This window comes from Galeopterus variegatus, unplaced genomic scaffold, assembly GCF_000696425.1.
Source record: "Galeopterus variegatus unplaced genomic scaffold, G_variegatus-3.0.2 Scaffold658, whole genome shotgun sequence".
Classification (NCBI taxonomy): domain Eukaryota; kingdom Metazoa; phylum Chordata; class Mammalia; order Dermoptera; family Cynocephalidae; genus Galeopterus; species Galeopterus variegatus.
In genome coordinates, this window is record NW_007726769.1 from 442,561 (window position 1) to 464,601 (window position 22,041).

Below are 22,041 nucleotides of genomic sequence, written 5' to 3' on the forward strand. Positions count from 1 at the left end.
GAATGAACGAACTGCCGCCTCCCGCTTCTCCATTACCTGTGCGACAGACCGCATTTTCCAAACCAAAAACTGGAACACCCAGTCTGACAGGTGCTGGTGAATTTGTGCTGCAGAATACTTGAAACCAGACCGTCCTGGAGATCAGGACATACATCTACCGCTCTGATATTCTGGAGCTTCGCTCCCTGCACCCCAGTCATGTAGGTCTCCTGAGCTGCTCCCTGAACCTAACAGCTGTCTGGCCCCAGAAAGGAGGCCAGAATCACGCAATGACCAGCTCAGGAGAAGAGGTCAGCCCAGTGTGCAGACAATCAGCATGCTTTGCTCCTGCCAAGCACCTGGGTCAGACTCACACTGTAACAATATTGCCACACTTTTATAGACAAAACTTCCCCGAGCAACCCTCCCCCTAGTCCCGTTGCAGCCAGGAGTAGGGCAGCAGAAGTTGCTACCCGGAATCACGCAATGACCAGCTCAGGAGAAGAGGTCAGCCCAGTGTGCAGACAATCAGCATGCTATGCTCCTGCCAAGCACCTGGGTCAGACTCACACTGTAACAATATTGCCACACTTTTATGGACAAAACTTCCCCGAGCAACCCTCCCCCTAGTCCCGTTGCAGCCAGGAGTAGGGCAGCAGAAGTTGCTACCCGTGCCAGAACCAAGTGTTCCCTGATGATGTCACTTTCTGGTCCCTTCCCCCACATTCATGCTTTTGAAATAGCAGTTCCTTTCTTCCTGTCTCCTCTTGGTCCTAAAATGAGAAAGAGGCCCTAGAAAGTCTTCCATCCCTATATGGATTGAGATCCCCCCTATCAAGAACCTCCTTAAATAGCAAATCTCCATTAAGGATCACCTCTCCCTAGGTAAAGAAAATATCTTCTTTGAAAGTATTCCATTTCTGGTCTTGGGTTCCTCTTGGTCCTAAAATGAGAAAGAGGCCCTAGAAAGTCTTCCATCCCTATATGGATTGAGCTCCCCCCTATCAAGAACCTCCTTAAATAGCAAATCTCCATGAAGGATCACCTCTCCCTAGGTAAAGAAAATATCTTCTTTGAAAGTATTCCATTTCTGGTCTTGGGTTATAGCAGCTCAGTGTCTTCATGGGCTAGCCAGAAGATTGTAGCTGGGAGGGATCACCTGTGCCACAATTATCCCTTTGGTTAGAAAGATACACTCATGGGGAAACAGGCATCTAGTCAGAACACTAACTGTAACGAACTCTTTGTATCTCAATTTGGCAGTATCAAAAACCCTAAATGCACTTGCTCTTTCCTCCAGCAATTCCATACCTAACAATTTGTTCTTCAGTGTGCTGGTATACGTGCATGAAGATAGCAATCTTTGTCTGTTCTCTTCATCGCTGTATCTCCAGCACTTTGAATAGGGCCTGGTACATAACAAGTGCTCAGGAAATACGAAGGTACTTCGAAAAGCTCATGGAAAAATAGAATTAAGAAATAATACAAATCTTTTGGTGAACTTTTTGAAGACCCCCCTCCCCCCATGTTTGTTGACCAATTAAGTTCCCCATCTAGGTGTTGCTAGGCCCAAGTTTGACTAGTTCGGGGCAGAGGCAACAAGAAGGGAACAGTCCAGGGAGTAAGAGTGAAGAGGTGCTCATGAGCCAACCACTGAGTTTCCAGTTCTCTCAGCAGTTCCATTCCAGGCCTCTGTCCCCAACCTCCAGCCTCCCCAGAGATGACTCTCTCATCACCATGTCCCCACACAGGTTCCTCTGTCCTGAACTAATCAGCCTGGGCCCCATCTTCTCATCTTTCTGTTTTCTGACTTAAAAGCTCTAAACTCTCTGGCTATTCCCATTTGAATCATCTCCCTCCTCTCCTGGACTGGGCCGGAGTACAGGTCCATGTCGCTGGTATAGGCACCATCTCCACACCTAGGCTTTGGGCATTCTACCTGAGTTCCAGAAGCCTTAGACTGGCTAATGGCTCCCTCCTGGATTTTAATCTGTATTAGCTAATATCTACTGAGCACCTGCCATGCAAAAGGCGTGGGTGCTAGCAAATACTCTTCACAGCGATCATCTGAGCTAAGTGTTATAATCATTTTGCATATGAGCAACTGGCCTTCGTAATGATTCTCTGACTGAAAGTCCCTGTCTCTGTCCCTACAATCTGCTGCAGGTGAGGAGGAGGGAAAGAAGATCGATCATATCCAGTGGGTCTCCCTCATTGCACTGTGAGCAACTGAAGGCCCAGGAGTGTGCCTTGTTCATTCTGGAATCCCCAGTGCCTCGCATGGGGCTAGGCATATATTAGGCACTTACTGTATGCACTGAATGCTGGAATGAATTTAGGAATGAATGAAAGAAAGAAATTGATTTTTTGGTTTATTTTGGCAGCTGGCAGGTATGGGGATCTGAACCCATGACCTTGGTGTTATAAGGCTGTGCTCTAAACAACTGAGCCAAATGGCCAGCCCCTAAAGAAAGCAATTATAAGGGAAGGGTAAAGGGAGGAGGGAGGAGATGCAGCCAGAAGTACAGTCTACCTAAGTGTCCAGTTCTAAACTCACCTACCTCCTTGAGATAGCCTGAGACAGGGGCTTCCAGCAGAGGCCCATCGTGATCCACCCTGTGAAGAACCAGGGGGGGATTCTAATTCCTGCACCACTCACTTTTGCCCTGTACTCACCAGCCTCCCATTGGAGACAAGGGCCCATGTGTCCTGAGGAGGCTCCCCAGCCTGACAGAGGCTTCTGACCCCAGGGAAGCCAGAGTAATGGACAGTTTTTCTCCCTGGGTGACAGTTATGCCTTTGGGAATGGAGCATCTGTGCTCAGGAAATCAAGATTCTCCAGCCAAACTAACCAGCTCCAGCCTGGCCCCTTCCCAGAGTCGCCCCCACTCCACTCTCACCCTCTCTCAAAAGCTGCTACTGCCTCCTCCCCGCACGTGTGTGCCTGTGAAATTCCCTCTTCTTTCTGGAGAACCTGAGCAGCCCCCTCATCGCACACACACAAATCACTTACCCTTGACTTTTATGTAGGACACATTTAACATTACGTCTGAATGAGATAAGTGTTATTTTGCCTCTTGTCTCTCTTGGCCATGATCTGTGTTTGGAAATTCTCTCAAGGACAGGCAGGAGAAGAGGTCATGGTGTACAAATAAGAGCTGCCAGGAGCTGACTGAGCCGAAGTCTCTTCCCAACACCAATCTTCAGAGCTGGACTGTGCTTCACCCTGGGGTGCTTGGAGGCCTCATCCCAGGCACAGGTTGCACTCAACCTTTCCCTCATAACTTAGGTGTCCCTCAAGGATGCTCAGCCCCAAGTGCTGCTTGTTCAGAGCTCTTTGATCACAGATTCATAGAGCATCAGAATCAAAAGAGACCTCAGATATCCAAACCTCCTAACCTCTTATTTTACAGGGTGAACGCAGGGGAAATTGAGGCCCAAGGAGGTGATCTTACTGCAGATAGGAGGGTAGATGCATGCAACCACTTTGGAAACCATTTGGAATTATCTAGTAAAACCGAAGAGTCACATACACTAAGACCCTGCAGTTCCACTCCTAGGTATATACCCTGGAGAAGCTCATACACACAGATGCCAGAAAACACATGTGAGATTGTCTTAACAACACTGTGTGATGTGACCAAAAACTGGAAGGAGCCCAGATATCCTTCAGCAACTGAATGGATGGATGGGATGTGCTATATTCATACAATGGAAAACTTGACAGCAAGGGAAAATGAATGAACTGCTGCTACACGCAACAACATGGATGAATCTCAAAAATATAATGTTGAGCAAAAGAAAGTGGGACATAAAGGAACAGATATAGTATGACTCAAACGAATATAGTACAGAATTAAAACAAGCAAAACTAAGTTGTATTCTTTGGAATGGTTACATTGATGGGAAAAGTACAAAGAAAATCAAGGAAATGATTATCGCAAGAGACCAGACAGTGGTTCTTTCACTCAATACATATTTACTGAGTACTCTGAATGTCCCAGGTATTGTTTTGGACACTGGAGAAACAACAGTGAACGTAAAAAGTAGAGATGCTCACTCTTGTGTTGCTTACATTATATCGGGGTAAACAGGCAAAAAACAATCCATAAAATAAATGAGTCATATAGTATATCAGAAAGTGATGCTATGGAAAAAAAAAAAAAGAATAGAGTAAGGGTTAGGGTTAGGGTTCAGTAATTCCCAAATTGAGATGGAGGGTTAGTAGGTCACAGTATTAAATAGGGTGTTCAGGGTAAGCCTTATTGTAAAGAAGAGATTTGAGCAAATATGAGGGTACTTCAAAAAGTTCATGGAAAGATTCATATTCTCTTTTAATTCTATTTTTCTACAAACTTTCTGAAGTACTCTCTTACACGAAGGACGGGAGAGAGTCTGTTAAGTGGCTGAGGGGAACATTCCAGGCAGAGGGAACAGTCAGAGCAAAGGCTGTGAGGAAGAAACAGTTCTGTCGTTTTCCTGTTCCACGAGCAGTAAGTAGGCCAGGTGGCTGGAGCACGGGATTGAGGGGGAGAGTGGCTTTCATTCTGAGTGAAATGGGGAGCCACTACAGGTTTTTTAACAGAGGAGACACATGATCTGACTTGCATTTAAAAAGAAATCTGACTTCTATGTTGAGAAGGAAGAGGGCAAGGGGAGACCGGGGAGACCCAGTTAGAAGGATATTGCAGTAACACAGGAGAGGGATGATGGGGGCTCAGACCAGGGTAGTAACAGTGAAGGTGGTATTTACATGGGGAGAAAGCTGTGATTGGGGGGACCTCACAGGGAGTCCCCTGTAGGCAATATATTTAGTGATTTACCTGTGTGATGATTACCTGGGTGTTCATTTTATAATTATTTATTAAACTGCACATGTATATTTTATATATGTTTCTGTACCTATGTTCTATTTCCCAATAAATGAAGAACTCCAGAGGCAACGTGAGGAGCCCGGCTAGTACATGGCTGAGGCAAGCTGGAAGGCAAGTCCAGGTCTCTCCACCCTGCCCGTCCAACCCAAGGGCACGGGCCAGGCCCAGCCGGCTCACCTGTATCCTGGTGCTGTGGTCTGGGACAAACCCTGTGTCACCTCTCTCAGCCTCAGTGTTTCATCTGTGAAATCAGGAAAATACCGCCTGGTTCTCTCCCTCACTGGGGTGTAACGAAGATTACAAAGTACTTTGTAAACTGCCAAAAACCACACATTATTGCTATTTTATAGTGTGTTTTTTAACAGCATTATTCAGCTATAATTAACATACAACAAACTGCATGTATTTGAAGTGTATAATTTGATGAGTTTTAACACATGTGTACACCCATGAAACCATTAACACAGTCAAGATAACGAACGAGTGGTGGAGTCGACACTGGCACCCAGTCCTCCTCCTCCAGTCCAGTGCTCCTTCCACCCCCAAAATGCCTTTGTGCTCCTTTGTAATCTATCTCCCCATTCCTCCCCACCACGTTCCCAGGCAGCCACTGTTTTGTCTTCAGACAATATAGATTAGTTTGCATTTTCTAGAATTTTACATATCAATGGGTTCAGATAGTCTTTTTTGTCTGGTTTCTTTCACTCAGCATAATTATTTTGAGATTTATCCATATTATACATGTATCAATAGTGTACTCCTCTTTATTGCTGAGTAATATTCCATCATATGGATAAAACTACAATGTGTTTATCCATTCATCTCTCGGTGAATATATTTCCAGTTTGGGCTATTACAAATAAAACTGCTATAAATGTTCATGCACAAGTCTTTGTGTGGACATATGCTTTGATTGCTCTTGGGTAAATTCTTAGGAGTGGAATGGCTGGGTCACATGGTAAGTGTATATTTACCTTTTTAAGAGGCTGCCAAACTCTTTCCCAAAGTGGTTATACCATCTTACATTCCCACCAGCAGCACATGAGAGTTCCAGTTGCTAGACAGCCTCACCATCACCTGGTAAGATCAGTCTTTTGTATTTTAACCTTCTAGTGAGTATGTAGTAGCACTTCATTGTGGTTTTTAATTTGCATTTTCCTAATGACTGATGATGTTGAGCATCTTTTCATGTGCTCCTTTGCCACCCCTATGTCTTCTTTGGCCAAGTAACTGAATCTTTCGGTCATTTCTTATCTGGGTTATTTGTCTTGTTATAGAGTTCTAAGACTCTTCATGCATTGTAGGTACAAGTTCTTTGTCAGGTATGTTTTGCAGATATTCTGTTCCAGTCTCAGGCTGCATTTTAATTTACACTTAACAGTATCCTTTGAAGAGCAAAGACTTTTAATATTGATGAACTCAAATTTATTATTAGTATTATCTTTTCATGGCTGGTGGGTACAGGAATCAAACCCCGGACGTTGGTGTTAACAGCATCACACTCTAATCAACTGAGCTAACTGACCAGCCCCTCATTCTTCTTTTTTTCATGCTTTTTGTGCCCTATTATTTCTATCTATGTTTTTCTAGTTGTATCTTACATTTAAGTCTTTCTAATTTTTATATATGGTGTGAGGTAATGGTCAAGTTCTTTGTTTTTGGCATATGGCTATCCAATTGTTCAAGCACCATTTGTGGAAAAGATTATCCTTTTCTTGTTGAATTTCCTTGGCAACTTTATTGAACATCAATTGATCATATCAGAGGGTATTTCAAAAAATTCATGGAAATACTCACATTATCTCTTAATTCTATTTTTTTATATGAACTTTTTGACATATCTTATATTTCTGGACTCTCTTTTGTTCCATTAACTCATATATCTGTCTTTATGCTAATACCATTACTGCAGCTTTAAAATAAGTCTTGAAATCACAGAGTGTAAGTTATCTTTTGTTCTTTTTTGAAATTGTTTTGGTTATTCTAGGTCCTTTGCATTTTCACATAAGTTTTGGAATCAGCTTGTTAATTACTAGAAAACAGTCTGCTAGGATTTTGATTGGGATTGCATCAAATCTATAGATCTCTTCTTCGCAGGAGATTTTTTTTTCTGATTAACTCTTGGTTGGTTCAGAAGCATTCTTCAACTCTCCTATGAGCCGACCTTAATAGGATCTGTTTCACTCCAGTGCACCAGGTTGCTTTCCTTAAACACTCTGTGAATTTACACACCTCCAGACTTTGCTCATCTCTTTTCCTTCTTAGGTCTCCTGGGCACCATCCTACTTGCCCTCAGCTCACATGCTACCCCTTCTCTAAACCATCCCAAGCCCTGACTGAAGAATTTACTTGCCTGGGCCTCACACTACTTTGTCCTCATCTCCCTCACAGGCACACAGAACTTTGAATTACTTAATATCACCTTGAATAATCATTACTTGTTTATGTTCTTTGTCCCTTAGACAAAAGAACTCTTCTAGGCAGGGACCATATTATTATTATTATCATTATTTTTGTAACATCACATACTTGGGAACATATTATTTTTATCTTAGTATTATTTTATCTCAGTATTTTTAAACTTTTCATTTTGAGATAATTGTAGATTCATACGTAGTTCTAAGAAATAATACGACAGATCCCATGTGCCCTTTACCCAGTTTCCCCCAATGGTAACATCTTGAAAAACTTTAGTACAGTTAATACAACCATAAAATTGACACTGATACAACCCACTGATCTTATTCAGATTTTTCCAGTTTTTCATGTACTCATTTGTGTATGTGTATGCATGTGTAGTTAAGAACAACTTTTAACTATTTAAACTTTTTTTGGGGGGGTGGGGGGCGAGGCTGGCCAGCACAGAGATTCAAGCCCTTGACCTTGGTGTTATAACGTCGTCCTCTAACCAAATGAGTTACCTGGCCATCCTTACTATTTAAATTTTAACAATGGCTTATTTAGCTCCTGCTATATTCCAGACAGCTGAATTGTGGAAATATGAGGTAAGACAAAGTCCCTAAGTGGAGGTCACAATCTCAGCGTTCGGAGTTGACGTTTTGAATGTAATGTAGGAAAGGCAGTTAATCCAGTTACTCAAGGTGCTGTGGGAACCCAGAAGCACCTCGTCCACTTCGTTTGGTGTTGGTGGTGAGGGAACGGGGAGGACGTCCGGAAAGGCCTGTGTGACACAATGCCGAACCTAACGTTATTTTCCCTGGAGTCTCATGCAAATCCTCACATTCCTGAAGGTTCTGTTATTTTTATGTTCATTGGCAGGTGAAACATTCAAGGCTCAGAGCCCTTACGTGCCTCGCACAGGGTCACGCAGTTAGGGAGTGACCCGAGTGAAGACAGCTTTAGTTCTCTGACTCCAGTACCTGTGCTCTCCCCCGAGTGGCGGTACACGGGGCACTTGTTTGCCACGTATGCCTTCTCCCTCTCTGGAATTTTGCCTGCCACCCCCTTCCTATTTTCTTTGCTGCCTTGCACAGCAGACTTCCCACGTGGCAACTCAGAGGCGCACCGACGGAGCAAACTTCCCACGCGGCAACTCAGGGGCGCACCGACGGAGCGCGCAACAGCAAACACTCGGGAGCCACGCCCCGACACCGTGCGCGGCTGCACGGGCGCATGCGCACGCCGCGACGGCGGTTCTACCCGGATGCCCTACTCCGCACGCGCCAGGGGCGGGGCCGGAAGTCGCACTTGGCCGCCCGGTTGCTAAGAGACGAGGCTTTCAGAAGCCCCGCGGAGGTTCTCTCGCTGCTTTTCCTCCCTTTCTTCGGTTCAGCGTTTCCAGGTCCGGTAGCCATGTCGTACCCCGAAGCTGAGAGCTTGCGAAGCACTTTTTCCTCTTACATGGCGGAGGGCGAGCGGCTGTATCTATGCGGAGAATTCTCTAAAGCCGCCCAGAGCTTCAGCAACGTGAGTCGCGCTCTGAACCTGCCCGTCACCCATCACCGCTTTCTATTACCCGTATCACTGAGGTCGCGATGATGCCTGGACGACCCGTTGTTTCTACTATTCACTGGTTCCTGATGGATACACCTCCGGCATAGATAAGCCCCTGGCTTGGTCATTTTCTACCAATTCCCACTTGCGTTCTCCATTCTCCGCATTAATACTGACGTTTTCCTTTACTTTTACTTAAACGTTTTGTGATTAACTGTCTTCCTTCCGCAGAGCAGCCTCAATTTCCCACCATTGGCCGGGAGATTGGTTGGGAGGTTGCGTGTAGAAGACGCGACGTCTCTACACACTTGCTCATAGAAGGTGGTCAGTAAATAACTAACGTCATTATAGTAACCTTTGTGTAAATGATACCCCCCCACCCTAAGGAGATTGGGTGCCCTTTTAGGATATCAGGCACACTGCTAAGCACAGTACAAGCCTATGAGGGAGGTACTGTTGTTACTCCATTTTATAGATGAGGAAATTGATACAGAAATCGAGCAACATGCCCAAGGTCACTAAACTAGCAAGTGGCGGAGGAAGGATTCAAAGCCACGCACTTAACGCCAGTGCTGAGGTGCCAGCCATCATACCACACACTGGCACAAGTAAACCATTAGATGTTCTTATGACAATTTCTTTTGCTGCAGACAGCTCACTTATTGCAAATGGAGTGGTAGGATTGCCCTCTAACCAGTCCCAAGACTCCCCCGAAAGTCAAGCTTCTGAGCTGCTACCCATAGTCTCTAGTCCCTTTGAATCACCAACTACGCCCTAAAACCGGAAATGATGACCAGGTGGATGAACAATTGAGTTTAGGAACCCTGCCCCCACTCATTCTCCTCCTGCTGGACCAAGTCCCATCCTGGAGAAGCCCAGGCAGAGAGAAAAGAACACCCCAAGAGAGAGTAGCCCTGGATGAAGTGGTCTCTTTCCAGGAAAGACAGTAGCTACTTTCTCTTCTTAGAAAAGTAGGAAGGTCTTAGAAAGGGGTGAGTGTGTCTGATGCCTCAGGAAGGACAGTAGTCCACAAACTACAGCGATGGTCTCAAACAGAAGAAGAAGAGAGGACATGGGGAGTTGAGGGTATCACCCATCCCCACTTTAGAAACTGAAACTGAAAATCAGTTTCAGTTTTCCTGGTATTTTCATCTTAATTTCCTGAAAGAGTGATTAGTTCTCAATTAGCTACATAAAAAGAGAAGGTTGGTAGAGTGGATAACTCAAGCTACAGATTGCCCTAAAATCCATTTTTTTTTGCCTTCAGAATGCTTAGTATTTGATATTTATTTTGAGAGTGTCGTGCAGCCATTTCAGGTTTGTGGTTGAATTTGGTGTGCACAAAACATCCTCAGGTTCTATCACCTGAGTGGACTTGGGGGATCTCAGGCATTGCAGAAAGCTTGTATATGCTTAGTGGCATATTCTCACATCTCAACTAGTGGCTTCTGCAGCAGCTGTGATTCAGCTTTGTTCAAGATGCGCAACAGGCTCATCATCAGTCAAGTTGACTGAGGAAGGATCTGCGTTGAACTGCTCTTGGTCTGATAAGATCCAGATGCCTGTTTGATGGCGTCAGGAGTCCCCCTGAAACGCTGCAGGAGCAGGAGGGTTTGGGCTGCCCTTTCCAGTCTGTCAACCTGAGTGCTTCCTTCCTCAGGCTCTTCAGCTTCAGAGTGCAGACAAGAACGGCCTGGTTGCCCGCTCCAAGTGCTTCCTGAAGATGGGAGAGTTGGAGAAATCCCTGAATGATGCTGAGGCTTCACTTCAGAGTGACCCGACTTTCTGCAAGGTGACTGCATGGGCGGGAGGACTCAGTCGTGCTTTCACCACCGCCATTGCCTGCAGCAGCCTCTGGTTATAAGTAGTTGAAGAACCAGCCAGACTGCCTAGAGTCTGATGCCATTTTCTTCTTGTAGGTCACTTGCCTAACTCCCTGCACCCTGTATCCCAGTCTTGACCCTCATCCCAGGACCCTTTGGTTCTCATGCCTGAGTCCTGTAAGGCCTTCTTTTCCACCTTGATTTGTCTTCCTGTCATTCCAGGGGATTTTACAAAAGGCTGAGACACTGTATACCATGGGAGACTTTGAATTTGCTTTGGTGTTCTATCATCGAGGCTACAAGCTGCGGTCAGATCGGGAATTCAAAGTTGGAATTCAGAAAGCCCAGGAAGCCATCAACAACTCAGTGGGAAGTGAGTGACCAGAGGGCCTCTGCTCTTATCTAGGAAGGCTTTAGGAGTCCTTAGGTTTAGAGAAAGGCCTGAGGGACAGTGGTGAGCAACCGCCACCAGGCCTACAGGGAGTCCTGTGCTTGGATTTGGCTACTGCTGATTTTGTTGAGGATTAGAAACCGTTCACTGGGAGGACCAGTCCCTGATCCACTGTACCGAGCACTGCAGTGTCTGGTTTTCCTCAAAGCCAGGTGCGAAGAGCTGTTTCAAAGTAGGCCTGTCTTTATCCTGTTGTCATAGGATAGAGCAGGGTCCTAAGCCCAGCTTTCCCTAATCCCTTGTTTCCTCCCTCACCACATGTCACAGGTGGCAGGGGGTGGAGGAAGGTGAGTGAGAACCTGTCACTGTGTGAAGCAGAGCATGGCAATGGCATGGGAAAGAGCTTCCCCCATGGCCAGGGCCTCCTTTTGTTTGGAAATCTGGCTGCCAAGGTCTTGGACTAAAAGGGGCTGTCTAGCTCCTAGGAGAGTGTTATACCAAGCAGCCTGCACCATTTGCCTGCTAGGCTGGCTCAGGGCCAGCTTCGCCACAGCCTCCATTATTCTCCTGCCAAAGGCAGCCATTTCTACATAAAAATATATGATAGGTTGTGCCCAGGGGCCTGGCCAACCTGAACTCCAACTTCTATCCTTGCAGGTCCTTCTTCGATTAAGCTGGAGAACACAGGGGACCTCTCCTTCTTAAGCAAGCAGGCTGAGGTAAGGGCCCTGGTTCTGAGGCCATGTGTGCCTGGGAAGCACAGGTCTTAGTGGCCCTCTTACCTGGGAACATGGGCTACTGCCCCAGCTCCAGAGGGATTTCAGAAGTCTAGTTGTTGTCCGACCAGGAATACGTCATGGTTTTCGGCGTATAAAGAGGTCCTGGAGGAGGAGGAATCTGGGATCACAGACTCTGGGGCCGTGGCTGGGTGCTCTGTGCTCGTTTCTGAGGCTCTGTTGGGTGTTGCTCCGTTTTCCCAGAGTATGAAAGCCCAGCAGAAGCCTCATCCCATGAAACACCTCTTACACCACACCAAGAGGGAGTCCAAGCGGAAGGGCTCCCTCAAGAGTGAGAAGACTGTCCGCCAGCTCCTGGGGGAGCTCTACGTGGACAAGGAGTATCTGGAGAAGCTCCTACTGGATGAAGGTTTTGGACACTTTGTTGGCAATGGGGACTTGGGGAAAAGGAAATCTGGGTGGATGCTTAATGCATGACCTACAGGCAGATCCTGTCGTATAAATTAGTCAGTATGTACCTATGGACAGGTTTTACTAGAATTCTTATTTTACAGATGAGGAAACTGAGGGGCAGACCTGAGGAAACTAAGGTCACACCTAGGTAGGCAATAACATGGCTCCTATTTCAATCCAGGATGTTCGAATTCACAGCCACTACTCTTTTAAGCATGGTGATACCCTGGGAGGGAACGACAGAGATTTGGGCTCCTTTACCACTGTAGTCCCTGAAGGGGCATCCCCTGGGCCTTCAACCTGTGCAATGGGCAAAGGAATGCAGCGGACAGGTGCTTTAATCTGAGGATATTAGTACTAGAATGTTCTTAAAGATCATCTGGTCCAGTCCCTCCTTTCCTAGGTAAGGCAATAGAGACCGTGAATGAAGAGTAGCTTGTCCAAGGTGACAAGCAAGTTAATGGTGGAGTCAGTACTAGTACCCAGTCCTCCTCCTCTAGTCCAGTGCTCTGTCCACCACACTGTGCTGCCAGTGACAGGACATAGGACAGAGTCTTGGAATGAATGATTCACATAAATTTGGGGGTGGGAGTATTGCCATTAGCTGATAAGCCTGAAGAGTTACTCTTGAATCAAATGCCTTTTCTGCAGAACTGGCTTCCCAAGGTCATCTACAAGGTCCTCTGCAGGGATGGCTTCACTGCTGGCACATCTCCTGAGTAACAGGCCTGAATGCCTCTGGTTCTCCAGAGGACCTGCTGTTGGGGGAAAGGGTGGCCTGAATGTTACCCCAAGTGGCCTTGCAACTTTGCTACCAGCTCTAACCTCTGGCCAGGCAGTGGCAGGACTTGGGCACACCCCTCCAGCTCCCAGCATGCACTGGCCCACTTGGCACCTGGGGAGTCGCTTGGTACTGGAAATCTGGGCCAGGGCATGCATTTAGGCTCAGTCTTCTCCGAGGACACAGCTTGCAATGGGAGAGCCCCGAGGACTGGAGGCTTCTCAGCTATCCTTCTGCTAGCTCCTCACATCTGGGCAGAGCCACTCTGCCACCACATGCTTTCACTTTCTTCACTGTTTCCACAACTCCAGACAGGGCTTCTCTCAGAGGGTCCCCACAGCAGGGTCCCAGAGCCAAGAGGAGGCGACTCACTTAGATGCCTGTTCTCATTGGCACCTCCTCACGCTTATTCCCCACAGACCTGATGAAAGGCACCATCAAGGATGGCCTGACCGTGGAGGACCTCATCATGACGGGCATCAATTACCTGGACACCCGCAGCAACTTCTGGAGACAGCAGAAGCCAATCTACGCCAGGGAGCGGGACCGGAAGCTGATGCAAGAGAAATGGCTGCGGGACCGCAAACGCCGTCCTTCACAGACAGCCCATTACATCCTCAAGAGCCTCGAGGACATTGACATGTGTGGGTGGTAATGGTCTCCAGGGGCGAAGCAGATGGCTTTGGTCCCTTGCCAGGTGGGGAGGGGCAATATAGTAGCCTGATCTTCTGTCCTCACTGACCTGCGGGTGGTATTTGGGGGGAGAGGAGTTGCCCTGTCTGCCAGGAGTGGACTGCCCTCACCGCCACACCACCTCTTTGCCTTCCCAGTGTTGACCAGCGGCAGCGCTGAAGGGAGTCTTCAGAAAGCTGAGAAAGTGCTGAAGAAGGTACTGGAATGGAACGAAGAAGAAGTACCCAACAAGGATGAACTGCTTGGAAACTTATACAGCTGCATAGGGAATGCCCAGATTGAGCTGGGACAGATGGCAGCAGCTTTGCATAGCCACAGAAAGGACCTGGAGATCGCCAAAGAATAGTGAGTGCCCTGAGGCGGGCTGAGGCCCATGGACCTACAGAGGAGTGGGGCCTGGGGCTATGTCTCGGCCTTTGCCTGGGCTGCTGGTGGCTTAGGTCCTATTTTCTGCCCTTTATGCCTGAGGTAGATTCCCCTGGAGGTAGGAACCACCTTCCTAGGACTGAGGGTAGGGGGCAAACCTAGACCGTTAGCTTTTTTGCCACAAAGAGGAGGATAGTGGCTCAAAATTCCAAAGAGCTCCCAGTGGTCCGGTTCTTAGGGATATTTTTATTCTTACATCATTTCAACAAGCATGCATCAAGCCCTGTACATGCCAGATGCTGCTAGCATTGGGAACACAGCAGTGACCGTATATAAGGATCATTTCCCTGCAGATGTCAAACAAAAAGTGACAAAGTTAATTAATTGCAATTGTGGTAAGTGCCATGAAGGAAAAGTCCAGGATCCAGTGCTGTGAGAAATATATTCTAGGGGGACTTGACTGGGTGTTGGGGAATACACATGGCCTGTGGGAAGGCCCCAAGGCAGGAGGAGGCTTCAGGTTGGAGAGCTCAGAGTATTGCCAGGGGAAGGGAGCCAAGAGGAGGCTGGACGAAGTGGGCAGGGGTCGGATCCAGCAGGGCCTCATAAGCTAACCGAGAGCATGGGCTCTGGAGTCGGGCGGACCAGAACTGGGAACTTGTATCTCCCAGCTGTGGGACCATCGGTGGGTCACTCAGTTCTCTCAGCCTCACTGTTTCTTTTCTTCCTTTGCCAAATGGGCACAACAGTAGCACCTACCCTGTAGGGTGGGCGGGAGGATGAAATGCAAAAGCACATGTCAAAACTGAGGACAGTGCCTGGTATCCATTCAAACAGTAATATCAACTCTCCCAGAAATGAACTCTTCTTAAGATGTGATGGCTTCTGCAGGGATCATCACTTTCTGGGCATCCTGCTTCTAACCTTCAGAGTCATTCTTGACTTCCTCCTGCGCATCTGCTCACCCCACAGTTCTGAGCCTCTCTTGGTCTCCCAGTGCCCCAATTCCACTCCCAGCCCCCTGGCCCCCGGCTACCTTCTGCTGCTCTCCCTGCCTCTGCTGTCTTTCTCCAGCCCCTCCCACAAAGCTCCTCCAAAGACACGTGGCTTTTTCTATCAACTCTCCTTCCGCTGCTGACAAATAGGCCTTGGCCCCTCATTGGCTACAGGTTAAAAGCCAAACTCCTCCTCTTGGCACTCTGACCCTGTCAAAACCCACTTCAGCACTGCACTGCTCTAACAGTCTTCCATCGGGGTCAAGCTTTCCTGAACATTCCTGCCTCCTGTCCTCTCCTCTCCACTGATCAAAGCCCCAAAAGCTGTCCATTCCTAGTTCATTACTCACCTGCCTCCACTGTGCTGAGCAGGAGTGTTACATATTGGCCATTTCAGAAGTGGGATAAAAAAAAAAACAAAAACGTGCAGGGCCAGCCTGTGGCTCACTTGGGAGAGCGTGGTGCTGACAACACCAAGTCAAGGGTTAAGATCTCCTTACTGGTCATGTTTAAAAAAAAAAAAAAAAAAAAAAAAACAAAAACGTGCAGGGCCAGCCTGTGGCTCACTTGGGAGAGCGTGGTGCTGACAACACCAAGTCAAGGGTTAAGATCTCCTTACTGGTCATGTTTAAAAAAAAAAAAAATTAAAATAAAACAAACAAAAACCTGCTTTAAATACAGACCTGTCTTTGATTCCTGGCTCTGCCACTTTGAGGCTGTGTGGATTTGATTAAGTTGTTCATTTCCTCAGCTTCCTCATCTCTAATGACGTCACAGTAGTACCCGCCCACAGGGATTGTGAGGATTAAATAAGATTTGTATGTACAGTACCTTGGATCCAACCATCTCCCATGCACTAATGACTTAAAAATCTTTGTTTCTCACCAGACCTCTCTCCCAAGCCCCAGACCTGCATGTCCAACTGATTCCAAGTCATTCCCATCCGGATGTCCCACAGGAATCCCGAACTTAACGTGGCCAAATCAGAGTCCCTTATCTTCCTCCCAGACTTCTTACTCCAGAGTTCCCTGTCCCTCAAGATGGCACTGTTGCCCACTCAGTTCCACGCCAGAAAGCCAGGAGACCGCCCAGACACCTCCCGCCCTTCACGGTTCATCCCCAGCCCTGGTCACATCCTGTCCCTGCCTTCTGTTTCCCTCCCACAACTCAGTCCAGACCCTGCTCACTTCTTGCCTGTTTCCTCTGCCCTGGGCTTCCTGCAGCTCAGCTGGCCCTTCTGGGAGAAACAAATCCAGTGGTTAGGGTGAGGTTCCAGCGCCCTGCCCTGCCCTGCCCTACACAGGCTGCCCTCCCTGACTTGACTCACCCTGGCCTCTCCCGACCAGGCTCCCTTCAGGGCCCTGCGCCTCTTGTCCCTGGCAGTACAGTGCTCGTGCATCTTCCCAGGCGGGTCGAGGCTGGCCGGCTTTGTGCTCTGCCCCTGCTAGTCTCTTGGCACGACTGTCTTGCCTTTCCCCAGCGCCTGCTTTATCAAGCTGCCTCCTACCCATTCTTCAGCATTTAAATCATGTCCTGCTTCAGGACAGCCCTCTCCGCAGGTATCTTCTTTGGACTTTGGAAGGGGCTGTCTTCTGTTTCTAGCACCTGCCACATAATGGGCATGTAATGAATGTGTGCTAAGGAACTGAGTAAGTCAACAGAGGTGTTCCTTGAAAATATTAGTTCCCTTTAACATGCACAAATGGCCCGCACCTGACTGCACCAGTCAGCCTTCCTTATGAGTTCTGTGGGCCCATGCGCTCCCTCGTTCTAATCTGCCACTGGCTGATTAGCCATTTATTTGTCCAGGTAGCATCGTCGGTGCCCCCAGCCCTCGTTTATTCCTCCAAATATCCATAGATGATTTGATTGCATGCTTTCTCGTTGCTACTGTTATTTCTTATTGCATATGATTATTATGAATAAATTAACATAGTACAGCTTATTCATTCATCACACCAGAACAGAGCACCCACTCTTAGCAGGGAAACCGACCTTAGAGGTGCTGAGAACAGCGGGTGCGGAGCATGGCAGGGGGTCCAAGGAGAGATGCGGGGGGGAGATGCAGGGGGCCTCAGAGAGGACAGGAGGGTCAGCAAGGTGGACAAGGGGGAGGGAGAAGGGCACCCTAGGCAGAGAGGCATGGCAGAGATGGAGGCTTGGGGAACTGCAGGTGGTGTGGCAGGGCTGGGGGCCAGGACCCATGCGGAGTGGGAGGACCAGATGCCATGCTGAGGAGACCCAGCCTGCAGGTACTGAGGCTGATGAAGGAGTTTGTTTTTACCCAAGTACTACAGTGTTGTGCTTGATTCAGAACTCTGTGGTACTCAGGGCAAAATGTGAAAGTCTCCCCCCACCCTACTATTCACTTCCCTGGGATCTTGTTGGAATGTGTCCTTCTGGCCCCTTTCAGTGTGTTTACCTACAGCCCAGTGTACATATACACATCCATAGGATCTTACAAACACAAGCGATTCATTTCTTTTTTTTTTTTTTAAAAGATGACTGGTAAGGGGATCTTAACCCTTGGCTTGGTGTTGTCAGCACCACACTCAGCCAGTGAGCAAACCGGCCATCCCTATATAGGATCCAAACCCGGGGCCTTGGTGTTATCAGCACCGCACTCTCCCGAGTGAGCCACGGGCCGGCCCACAAGCGATTCATTTCTATGTCTTTTTTAAAGAATGTGTCTTGGAAAGGGTCTCATTCTTTGAATGGCTCATAGAGAGGAGCTTCACCATGCACAGTGATGTGTTTCTTTCCTGCGGGCGGGCGGACACTGAGGTTGTCCCACACCTGCCACTGCAAACGTGCTGCAGTGAAGCTTCACGGGTATCTCTGAGTATTTCTGTGGGAGACCATGAAGGGCTTAGGCAGAGGAACTGCTTGGTCAGATCTGCGTTTTAGAAGGGCAGGCCTGGCAACTGTGGGGAGCACAAATCAGAGGAGAGCTTCATGGAAGACATGTAAAGGAGGGGTCAGGTAGGGTGAGGCTGAAAGGCCACCCCAGCAGTCCCCAGGGTTTCAGTGATGGGATAGGGGGACGGGAGCCCAGAGGAAGTAGAGAAACTTGCCTGGGAAGGGAAGGAGGGAGAGGAGGTGCCAGGTGGAGGGGATCTGGGGTTGGGGGAGGAGGTTATTGTTTCATTCGTTGAGAGGGAGGTATTTTGAACAGAGTGATCAGAACTTGCTTACGGTAATGGTAAAGAACCCACCTGGGGGGTGCCATTGTCTTTTTCTTTATGGGAAAGCCTTAATTTTTTCCTGATGACATGTGAGTACTATAAAAAAAATTATATGGATAAAATGAAAATTTCCCTCATAATCTTATTTTTCTCTGGGTAATCATTAATAATTAGACCTACATTCTCTACTTCTTTTAAAAATGCTCACGTGTGTGTGTGTGTGTGTGTGTGTGTGTGGCTTAAAAAACCCACATAGGCTGGCTGGTTAGCTCACTTGGTTAGAGTGTGGTGCTAACACCCAGGTCAAGGGTTCGATCCCCACACTGGTCAGCTGCCAAAACAACAGCAGCAGCAACAAAAAACACCCCACATTTATTCTCTTACAGTTCTGAAAGTTAGAAGTCTGAAATCAGTTTCACTGGACCAAAATCAAGGTGTTGGGAGGGCTGCGGTCCCTCCAGAGGCTCTAGGGCACAATCTCTTTACTCGTCTTTTCCATCTTCTAGAGCTGCATGAATTGCACTACTGATCCATTTCTCCATCTTCAAAGCCAAGAGCATATCATCTTCTTCAGGCCCACATATATTTTTTAACACAATTGGAACAATATACATAATATACTCTCCTGTAATCTGACTTTTTAACTTAATTTATCATGGACTTTTTTCATACAGAAAAACTGCCATTGCTGGGGCACTGATAACATTTAGTTTGTTTCCAGTGTTTATTATTATAAACAACACTTTAATGAGTATTCTTGTCACACTATCTTCTTGAGGTAAATTCCTAAGAGAATTGAAGGATCAAAGGGACATCTTTGCAAGCTCTTGACTGCTTACCCGCCAGAAAGGTCCTAATAATGTCCATTCTCAGCCGCAGGGCATCATAGGGCTTGCGTGCCACAGCCTTGCCAGCCTGGGCATCGTCCCTGCAACTGGGACACGGAGCCCCTGAGGCCAGGCCCCTGTCTTCGCCTTCTTTCCTATCTCCATGGTGCCTAGAACAGCCGGTTTCTAGTGAATGTCTTGTTTTGCTTCTTCCCCACAGTGACCTTCCCGATGCGAAATCAAGAGCCCTTGACAACATTGGCAGGGTTTTTGCCAGAGTTGGGAAATTGCAGCAAGCCATTGACACGTGAGTGACCAAGTCCCTTCCCCATGCCGGGCTGGGACTTCCTACCCTCACGCTGGAATCCCAGCCTGGGGCCAGGATGCCAGGCAAAGATGCATCAGAAGACCTGGATTCAGCTTCATGTTCTGCCAGGCAACCTCTGGCAAGCCACCTTTTAAACTCTGGGACTCATCAGTTAAACTAGTTAATAGAATCAACAATTTCTCAAAATTTCTCAGTGATAAAAATCACCTGGGGTACTTGTTAGGTATATAAATTACTGGGCCTCTCCCCTGGAAATCCCGATTCTACAGGTCTGGGTTGGAGCTCAGGAATCCATTTTTACAAACACTCCAGGTGATTCTTACCTTTGGTTAAGTTCAGGAACTGGTGGACCAGTTGACTCTGAGACCTCTTCTGAGGCTGTTCTGTGACTCTGTGCAGTCATGTGGGGTCACTGGGAACAGGGTTGAGCTCTCCAGATGGCCCAACTGCCAGACCTTTGATGTTCTGCCCTGCAGTTGGTTATTTGCTCAGAGGGATGGGCTCAGCCCCAGAGAAACTCTGGGGAGGCCCACACCTGGAGACCAGCCCACACTGGGAGAGCCAGATCCTTGGGCTCGCTCACCTGTCATGGAGAGAAATTGTCCTTCATCATTGTCCAGCATCATTTGACTGAAACATTTGTTCACCAGCAGCCTTCTGCAGCACGTAATTTGATTTCCTAAATGGCCCTCAGTGTCTATGTACTGAAAGACAGGAGTATCAGGGCTGGCCGGTTATTCCATTGGTTAGAGCACAGCCTTGTAACACCAAGATCAAGGGTTCAGATTCCTATACTGGCCAGCCACCAAAAAAAAAAGAGGAGTATCAAAGTTCACCCACCAATTAATATCTTTTTGTAATAAACTGTTTTATAATAAATATGTGCTGGGGCCAGCCCATGGCTCACTTGGGAGAGTGTGGTGCTGATACCACCAAGGCCACGGGTTCGGATCCCATATAGGGATGGCCGGTTTGCTCACTGGGTGAGCGTGGTGCTGACAACACCAAGTCAAGGGTTAAGATCCCCTTACCGGCCATCTTTTATAAAAAATAAATAAATGAATGAATAAATATGTGCTTATTGTTAAAATATTAATTTGGAAAATACAGAAAAGTAGAAAAACGTTATTCAGTCACGTTACCCACAGACAAGTACAAATTCTAATCCTACTCTTATTGGTACTTTGTTTTTTCATTCCAGTCTTATTCTTTTTTCTGCGTTGATTTTCTCTCATTATACTTAATATTTTTTCGATTTAGTGTAGTGCTAAAATACTTAATATTCTTAATCATTATTTTTATGTTATTTCGTTTAAAAATTTTTTAACATTTATTTGTGGGGTACAGTGTATTGTTTCAATACATGCATATAGAGTACTTTATGTTATTTCAAATCCTATTTTTTAATCCTTATTTTCTACTGTTATATCAAATTCAGTCCCATAGATGTTATCAAAATAGCTTTGGTAGTTTTACAGTATACTAGTGCTTATTTACTCCACCCTGGACTGGTACTCGGAGAGCAAGTTTTAGTCTGCCACCCCGCAGGAAGCCTTGGCCTCCTGTGGCCGAGTGCAGGGTTTGAGGGGAAGAAGCTGCCCCTGGTTCTTCATGTCCCCAGGTGGGAAGAGAAGATCCCTCTGGCAAAAACCACCCTGGAGAAGACCTGGCTCTTCCATGAGATTGGCCGCTGCTACTTGGAGCTGGACCAGCCCTGGCAGGCCCAGAATTATGGCGAGAAGTCCCAGCAGTGTGCAGAGGAGGAAGGGGACATTGAGTGGCAACTGAATGCCAGTGTTCTTGTGGCTCAGGCACAAGGTACGGGCTCAGATACGACCACCCTACCTTTCCCAGCCTTCAGGCCCAGCTGCAGCTCCAGGGCTGGGGATCCTGTGGGCTGAGCTTACCATCCCGGTGTTTCTCTGCCCAGATTAATTTTTAATCAACACATGGTTAGTGCCTACTTTAAGCAAAGCCTGATTAGGGGTTGCAGCACCCTGAGAGCTGCAGAGGCAGCTCCATTGAGGAGCTCAGCTGCAGACTAGCTCAGCGTCATGTTGTCCTCGAAACAGTGCCCATGTATTGAACCACTTCCTCTTGCCTTGGTTCTTTTTACACAAGCATTCTTGTATTGTCCTCATTTTAGAGATGGAGAAACTGAGGCACTGAGAAGTTCAGTAGATTGCCCCAAGTCCCATGAGGGAAACATTTAGAGTGATGGAAGTTTCTAAAACTGGATTGTGGTGGCCATTGTACAGCTCTATAAATTTTCTAAAAATTATTGAACTATATCCTTACAAACAGATGAATTTTATAATATGCAAATTGCATCTCAATGAAGTTGTTTTAAAAAAAAACAGCAATGGGCAGGGAATGGGGAGGAATAGATGAAACAGGATTGACAAGATATTCAGTGTTATAACACCAAGGTCAAGGGTTCGGATCCCCATACCAGCCAGCTGCCAAGGAAAAAGAAAACATTGGCAATATATCAGTGATGGTTGAGGCTGCATGGTAAGTAATGGGCCTTCATTATATTCTTCCTTCCCCTTTTGTGTATATTTGAAATATTTCGTAATACAGAGTTAAAAAAAATGGCCCCAGGTCACATTTCTAGTAAGTGATGGAGCTGGGACTGGAACCCAGTTCTGTCTG

At 47.1% G+C, this 22,041-nt stretch overlaps 1 protein-coding gene across 3 annotated transcripts in view; it reads left to right on the forward strand.

The window, feature by feature from the left end:
• The first annotated feature begins 8,577 nt into the window (after positions 1-8,577).
• TTC25 (tetratricopeptide repeat domain 25) overlaps positions 8,578-22,041 on the forward strand; it is a 24,671-nt gene continuing 11,207 nt past the window's right edge. For 2 of the 3 annotated variants that reach the window (XR_550373.1, XR_550374.1), the window contains exons 1-9: positions 8,619-8,780; positions 10,468-10,599; positions 10,853-11,003; positions 11,679-11,740; positions 12,002-12,167; positions 13,412-13,636; positions 13,823-14,030; positions 19,279-19,365; positions 21,008-21,204. Coding sequence is in view for 1 of the 3 variants with exons in the window: in XM_008571076.1 (XP_008569298.1) it covers positions 8,667-8,780; positions 10,468-10,599; positions 10,853-11,003; positions 11,679-11,740; positions 12,002-12,167; positions 13,412-13,636; positions 13,823-14,030; positions 19,279-19,365; positions 21,008-21,204 (1,342 nt within the window). In the remaining 2 variants the exon portion in view is untranslated. Of the gene's footprint in view, positions 8,781-10,467; positions 10,600-10,852; positions 11,004-11,678; positions 11,741-12,001; positions 12,168-13,411; positions 13,637-13,822; positions 14,031-19,278; positions 19,366-21,007; positions 21,205-22,041 lie in introns of all 3 variants that reach the window. The other variant, XM_008571076.1, reaches the window with a different exon arrangement.